This window comes from Terrapene carolina, unplaced genomic scaffold, assembly GCF_002925995.2.
Source record: "Terrapene carolina triunguis isolate 2854851 unplaced genomic scaffold, T_m_triunguis-2.0 Scaffold192, whole genome shotgun sequence".
Lineage (NCBI taxonomy): Eukaryota > Metazoa > Chordata > Testudines > Emydidae > Terrapene > Terrapene triunguis.
In genome coordinates, this window is record NW_020664543.1 from 19,723,080 (window position 1) to 19,731,346 (window position 8,267).

The 8,267-nt window shown below is 38.8% G+C and overlaps 1 protein-coding gene across 1 annotated transcript in view; it reads right to left on the minus strand.

Moving 5' to 3' along the window:
• The window catches only part of B3GNTL1 (UDP-GlcNAc:betaGal beta-1,3-N-acetylglucosaminyltransferase like 1), a 303,787-nt gene that overhangs the window by 236,223 nt on the left and 59,297 nt on the right, over positions 1 to 8,267 (minus strand). Inside the window, exon 2 of the mRNA XM_026654438.1 lies at positions 5,324 to 5,419. Coding sequence (XP_026510223.1) covers positions 5,324 to 5,419 — 96 coding nt within the window. The remainder of the gene's footprint in view (positions 1 to 5,323; positions 5,420 to 8,267) is intronic.

Sequence of the window (8,267 nt, forward strand, 5' to 3'; positions counted from 1 at the left end):
CGCCGATCGCGGCTTTTTTTTTTTTTTTTTTGCTTGGGGTGGCAGAAATGCCCTGGTACTCCACCTCGGCGAGTGGAATAACGTTTGCTGCGCCCCAGCTGGAGCGCCGCGGTGCCAGTGTGGATGAGGTGTTGCATTACTGCGCTCTGATCAGCCTCCGGAAACATCCCATAATCCCCTTACGTCAAGTGGCCACTCTTCTCATTGTTTTGAACTCGCTGTAGGAATGCGGATATGCCATTTGAAAGCTCCGTTTCTGACAGACAGCTGCTTATCTGCTCCGAAACAGATAAGTGTGCTCCAAGACAGATTACTGTGGAATGCTGTGTGAGAGAGAGGGAGGCAGGGAGGAGGGGGGAGTCTGCTGCTGTCCGAATTTACAAGACAGCATGCTGACACGCTCTCAGCCCCCCCAAAGCCCATTCTCTCTCCCCCCACATACACACAACACACTCCCTGTCATACTCCACCCCACCCCCCTCATTTGAAAAGCACGTTGCAGTCACTTGCATGCTGGGATAGCTGCCCATAATGCACTGCTCCCAATGCCGCTGCAAGTGCCAGAAATGTGGCCACGCCAGTGCACAAGCAGCTGTCAGTGTGGACAGACCGCAGAGCTTTCCCTACTGTGGTCTCTGAAGGTGGGTTTAACTCACAGCGCTCTACAACTACAAGTGTAGCCATGCCCTAAATAATTTTCTTTTATTGTACATGTTTAGTTAGGCCCAGACAGTTTAATGCAATGCATTCTAACCATACAGTTTGTAACTTCAGCTGTATTTGCCCAGGCCAAAACTCATAGGACTTCACTATAAACTTAGTTTTTGGATACATCAGAGAACGGAGAGGGCAGAGGGGAACAAAATAAAAACAAACAAAACCTTAGCTGACCAAACATAGTAGTTGTCTGAAAGCCAATGTTAAACGTTTCTGCTTCATGTATACCTTCTCCTGAGAAAGTCCACAGTGGTCTAATTTTCAACAATAGTACCATTGTTAATCTACAATCAGAAAGTCTCTTTCTCAGCCCCATTTCAGTCTTTACTAGCAATGATGAGCAACACCTACTGTGAATGGCTATATGTTTTCTTTCAAGCTTTCAGCTCATTTGCTTCAATTCTGGCTCTAAAGACATACCTGCAATCATTCCTCATCATTAATAAAGCCACTACTTGGCCTCCAGAACATATTTAAGACAGACACAATGGCTTAAATACATAAAGGCACCATGTTTTAATTCAACCCAATATCAAAGTTAATTACAAATATGTCACACTATGACTTTTATTCAACAGTAATTCAGAACTCCCTAGGATCTATAGCAGGATGATGCACAAAAAGCTTCTGGATTCAGATTGGCAGCTTTAGTAACCTGTTGGGTGAATCCTGCAGTTGGCTCTAATGGAACAAAGTTGCACGTTAAGGAATCCCAATGTGCGACATCCTTCCCCTCTGGCAGATGATCCAGAGAGATCAGAAAACTACTAAATTGTACCCACGAGTGTGGTATGAATATACTGTTAAAAGTTACAATCCACGAGTCATCTCTGAAAAGATTCTAAATCCAGCCAACTCAGAAAGAATTTTCTAAAATAAGCATCCATATGCATTATGTTCCAGAGAGCAATATTGAGCTGTTAGGGTCCATGTAGAGATAGAGCCACTAAAACTTGTTCTGTCACAGATCTAACTGGGCAATTGTTGAACAGGCTTGGATTTGAGTTAAACTATATTGCTCAGAGTCAAAAACAAACTTTTAAAAACTACTTAGACTATTTGCATACTTTAAACTAACAGTAAAAACCACTCAGATAGGTGTTTTGACTTATAAGGTTCAGTAAAGTTTTCAGTTTATGTTCCTCCAGATCAGACTGCAACAAAATTTCATAAATGGATCAGATTTAGAGGTCCCGTAGGATTCTTTTTAATCTGCAATTTCTTCTGGTTACCAAAGCAGCATATTAAAACAACCAAGTCCCTTTAATATTAATTTGTTTGTGTGTTTTGTCCTGTTGCTGTTAGTGTGAGGCAATTACATATATGGCCATAACAGTTTAAAAACTTGGCATCTATTGGGTCAGAAGGAAACATTACAAAAACCTTCTATAAATGTTTATAATCCATGTAATAATGTGTCTGAAAATGCATATCTACAGTATACTATTTAATCCCTTGATTACCATGTCCATCCTTAAATTACACTAAAAATAGTGTACAAATCTCTTTTAAACAGAAGTAAATGCTGATCTACAAAAATAGAAATGAAAACTAAATTAATCCCAGATTTCTGTGATGACTACCCCCACTAAAGAGGCGGTGGGGGCAATTAGCAAAGAAATAAATATTAACTAACCTTTTAAAAGGTGTTTTTCACCATCGATTGTGCTCTCTTGGTACTCTCTGGTTCCCTGAAAGTAGCCCAGAACATATATTCTGTGACATTATAAATACCATGAAGTATATTGGGATTCAATGACATTTATGGTATTTGAAATGTCACAAAATGATGCACTGTGGGATATATTTAGTGACTCAAGAGTACATCACAAAGGGGAAAACAAAAATTAAAATGAAAAAGCATTTTTGTACCGAATGCCTCCATCAGACTGAAAAGAGAGGGCACTCAACCCAGAAATCTGGGATTAACTCACATGATACAAAATGAAAACAGCTGACACTCATGCACAAGAGAGAGGTGAAGTTTGAATTTCAGCTTGCATCTTGAATTCCTTGGCTTTTGTCCGTTTAAAAATCAGACCTTTAACATAAACATATGAATTTAGAATGCTATTTGATTCATTTCTTTAATGGGCAAAGCTTGCATGGCTCATAAACATATTTCAGAATTCCCATCACAAAACAAATCTATTAAAATTGCAACTCTCTCATCATGAGCATGACTGGAGAAACCATTCATCTGAACCACCCGGGTCAGATTCTCCTAATAAAACATCTACAATCTATTTGCAACTGGACTCAGATCATTGTGGAGTACTGGAGTAGATAAAGCAATTGCTTTCAAAGAGGAAGTTAGTTTGTTTTTTCAAAATCATGAATGCTATACAGACAACTACATGGTAGTGACAGCATGGACCTCCACTTTGCAGTTCAGTGGTTTAATTTCCCAATATATGGCACAATTAGTTCATCTCCATAAAATACAGTAGTGTAGCGGAAACAGCTGAAAAGTGCGAGCACTGAGCGCAGACACAGATGAAAAGAGCCCCTCAGTACAGGAAATCGCTGGAGACAATATACTGTAAATTAAAGCCAATTTTCCTGAATTCCCTGAAGGATTGCTCATCTCAGAGATTCAACAAATCTCTTACTAAAGGCCCAGAAGTGAAACTATAATTTTCTTGAAGTTTATTTACTTTTTCAAAGAAAATAAAAACAAAAAACAGACAAGGCATATATAACAAACTAAATCCCATAATAAATAACAGAATCATACTGTGAATATTAGAAAAGAGCTGGCTTGCTTTTCCCATTTCTTTTTCCAACTTATAAACGAATGTAAAAACAATACGAAGAGAGAAAATGTTGAGGCCCTAATTCTACTCTAATTGAAATCAATGGCAAAAATTTCAGTCATGTCAATGGTGCGATATCAGGGCCTGAGATAAAAAGAAATTTGACACAATTTTCAATAATCATCATCTAGTTACAAAATCTATCAGCACAATCATACTTTGAAAAAAAATGATGGTACTGTATACACCCCTTAGGCTGTTGCAGTGGGCTTAACTTTTTTACCAATTCATTAAGGATTCAATCCAAAATTCATGGAAAGATTTCAATGGGTGTGGAATCAGTCCTTAAGCCATGAGCCTTTTTCCCCATCATTTTCAACTGTGTGTTGTGATCATGCATCCCGTGGCTGAACTGTCAGAGGCATACGGTATTTCTCAACCCATAAGCCTCTTCTACTGCCAAACCCAACGTCAACACCAAATATTCCATTGGTAACTGTTTTTCTTTTACCATTTTTACTTGATTAACAATCTGAGACTAACATTTTATTATTGCAGGACAGGACCACCAAACATGTATGAATGATCCCTATAACCACATCCCTTCCGAAACAGAGTTGAGCAATCCACATGCATCTTTTTTTCAGGCAAGCTGATGTATGATACCATTGGCACTTTACTTCGTAGTTCTTTATAATAAAATTATTGTCCTTCAGAATAAAATACTCTGTTTCATATTTCAAACCTATGATTATCTGTTATTGTGCATTTCAACTGTTTCCACTGCAGATCTTAAAGGAGCTCTATGGATTCCTCTTTGTGTTATGCTTACCACTCCAGAGGCTGTATGTCTGTCTTTAGGGTTATGGCAGTGGGGAATGCAATTGAGTTTACAATATGAAATCTAACAAACAAGGGTGTATTCATCTCTTGAGCCATTTAAACCTAGCAAAATTAAAAACAAATGTCTTCCTCCTATAACACCACAAAAACCAAGCCTAAAATATGTGCTTTTTAATGCACGCTAAGACAATCTTTCGCTAACCACCCATTAGACTTCTTATAATACTCAGCACACACATTCTTCTACAGACTGGACTGATTTCTTCCACAGTTTAACTTGTTTTTGCCAAAGACTCTTTTAGTTCAGTGTTGGCCACCCGCCTAATGAAACAATCTCTTTTAAAGCCAAGTCTGCTGTCTTCAGTTGCACAAGATGCGTCGTACTTAAAAACAAGGATAATGCAACCTGTGTTTAAGCCTTCAAAAAAATACTATTTTAAAAATATCTCCAGCAAGAGTTAACTAAATATATACATACATATATATATACACACACACATTATTTATATTATCAGTGTGTAATGTTTACAACTAAAATCTCCTCAGGATGGAGGATTTTTTTCTCTTACTTAAATATGTTTGCTAAAAAAAATCCTTATTTAAGTACTAGGACATGACAAGGTATGAAGTTAACCACAGTGTAACTACCCCGTGTATACGAGAAATATGAAGCATACTGGAAAGGAAAAGTGAAATAGCTTCAACCTTCTCAAGAGTAAGGTCATCACTATGCAATAACCATACGCTCCAAAGGCATTTTTTCCAATGACAGGCACTAATATTATACTTTAAATGGGTATATTAAAAGAGATTTAATAATATACTTCTATTATTTACATTCAGTCAAATATCTGGTGGATTTTTAAAAGTATTTTTTCCTTTAGTTTCTCAAAGAACAACTCTGATCAGCACCAAGTATGATTAGTGAATGGGAAAACATAACTAAACAAGCCTCTCTGACTACTGCTTTAGCATCACAGATTGAATCACAATTGAAACAAGAATACCTGTGTAAGAAGTTGTCCAGGTGTCAGATTATTGATCCAACGAGTATATCGTTCAGTAGAATCCAATGGCTCTCTCCTGACTTGGCAACCTATAATCTAAAGCAAAATAAAAATCACAAACTGTCAAAACTTAGACATTCAAGCACCAGTAAAAGCATCTGAAGTTAAATAATTACACACAAAAATCCCTCCATTACACATTATTTAGGTTGCAAGGTCAGGGACGCAAAAGTTAGGAAATGCCAAAATTACAGTTACCTTGCAACCTAAATTCATCCCCCATGTGTGTAAGCATTATGATACAGTCTTTAATTTACATTAACACATACTATTTTTCTCAGTTCCAGTCCCAGCTTCCACCCCCTCTCCTTCCCAGGCTCCTTGTCTCAATCTATTCCCCACCCACCCATGTCCGGCTCTTGTCCCCTCTGCATTTGACTCAAGCAGCTTCTTCCTCCAGGCTGCCTGAGCTTGGCGGGGGGGGGCGGGGGGGTGTCATGGAGAGCACAGGACAGGCAGTCTCCATGTTCCCAGTCCAGGTGCCCAGACCAAGCATGGCCTGCAGCAGCCCAAAACTGCAATTGCAAGGAAAGTCCTGCGCCATATGGACAGAATCTTTGGGGAATATAGCTGTTAAAATCTAAGATGTCTTTACTGAGCATGTGCACACTGTGATTTTTCAAAGGCTGATAAGTAGGGCCCTACCAAATTCACAGCCATAAAAAACATGTCACGGACTGTGAAATCTGGTCTTTTGTGTGCTTTTACTCTGTACTATACAGATTTCACAGGGGAGACCAACATTTCTCAAATTGGGGGTCCTGACCAAAAGGGAGCTGCAGGGGGGGGGGTCATAAGGTTATTTTGGGGGGGTTGCAGCATTGCCACCCTTACTTCTGTGCTGCCCTCAGATCTGGGCGGCTGGAGAGCGGCAGCTGTCAGCTGGGCACCCAGCTCCGAAGGCAGTGGTTCGCCAGTAGCAGTGCAGAAGTAAGGATGGCAATACCGTACCATACCATCCTTACTTCTGTGGTGCTGCTGGCGGCGGCTCTGCCTTCAGAATGGGGCTCCCGGTCAGCAGCCACTGCTCTCCAGCTGTCCAGCTCTGAAGGCAGCACCGCTGCCAGCAGCAGCGCAGATAAGGGTAGCAGTACTGCAAGCACCCCTACAATAAGCTTGCAGACCACACACACACACACACACAAAACTCCTTTATGGGTCAGGACCCCTAAAATTACAACACTGTGAAATTTCAGATTTAAATAGCTGAAATCATGAAATTTACTAATTTTAAAATCCTATGAACGTGAAATTGACCAAAGTGGACTGTATATTTGGCAGGGCCCTACTTATAAGTTGACCAAATAGAGGTGGGGATTTTCACAGGGATGGCAAAAGACATAGCTCTTCCACAAAGGTCATCCCCTGCTACATTTCAACTTCCTGCTCCAGTGCATGGGGGTACTTGAGCTTTTCAAAGAAAAAGTCACCAAAATTTTTTTACATGAGCAAAACAATGTAGTTTTCCCTAGCCTCATTCTTGGACATCTCTCAATAATTTTGGCTGAAAATTTTCAAAGAAAACTCTGCCAGATGCAAACATCTGGCATGTAAAATTTCAGCCCAAACAGTTAAAGTCTTACAAAGCTATAGGCAACTGAAAAGAGAGTCTTATAATGGAGAGTATTGGGCAACCTTAATAATAGGGTGTGCTATTAGCCCTGCCTATATACTGTAATGTAGAGTGGTTTATATCAAATGAGGGACTATTCTCTGTGAATTTAACAAGACAAATCAAAGCATCAATATAGTAAAAAAAATCTAGATACTGTATTTTAATAAATTAAAACTGTTAATTCAGGCAAGTATAATATTCCCATAGCATTAGAACAACATTCTCTTCTCTGATTCCCACTACGTAGCTCTATTGCATACTATAAAAGTTTGTTAAGTATGCAGAATTCTTTGATATCGAGAAAATTTTTGCTTTGAGTATGCAGGTAGAGGGCAGAATTTTACAGGCACTTTTTAGCTTTTATTATCTTCACATGCATTAATGTGTATCCCATGGAATTTCATGTGATCATTTAATTGTTTGCTTTAGAAATCCTTGTTCAAATAAAGACAGTGAGAGAACCTGACAAAATCAAGTAGGTTGGAGAAGTAGACAGACAGACAGACCTCTCAGTTTACTAATCTGTGTAGGCCTCTGAGCCCCCAAAAATGTTCTCATTACCCCACTAATTAATTATGTATCCAACAACGTTGCTGACATTCCACATCTGCTGCACCATTCCTTTTCCAGATTTTGACATACTTGTCACTGTGGACGTGATCATTATTTGCACCAGAAATTAATACCAACATTGCTGTAGTAGGAATTCTGAGCATTCAGTTGGGATGATAGAATTTTGTTTGTTTGAATCTGGGAATATTTTTAAGTCGCTTCTAGAAGGAGCTATAACTGCACATATTGAGGACTGATGCCGTATTAAATACTCAGTACTCTTGTATTCATGTAAACGTCTTTAAATTCACACATGCGAGTGGTTGGGTTGGAATTGCTTGTGTGCACAGCCAGAACAGAAATAATACCATGTGATTTATCTGGCCAATCTTAACTAATCAACACTGTTTGATCACAGAAAACTTTCAGAGGGCTGTTGGCGATCACCCAACAGTTAATAAAATTCACAGAAGAATGTGATGAATCAATTTTTTTAAAGTAACAAAATCATGATTTATGTACCCCACAGAAAGAGAAGCCAGAAGCTCAGATAAACTATTAGAATTATTTGTTCAACTCTACTTTTGACTTATCACAATAAAGCTTAAAACAATGGTCTACAATTTTTGAGAAGTCATCTGCTTCAGAGATAAAATGTGCTATTTATTATGTATTTTGATGTGCTGAATTCAAATATGACAATTAAAACAACTGATT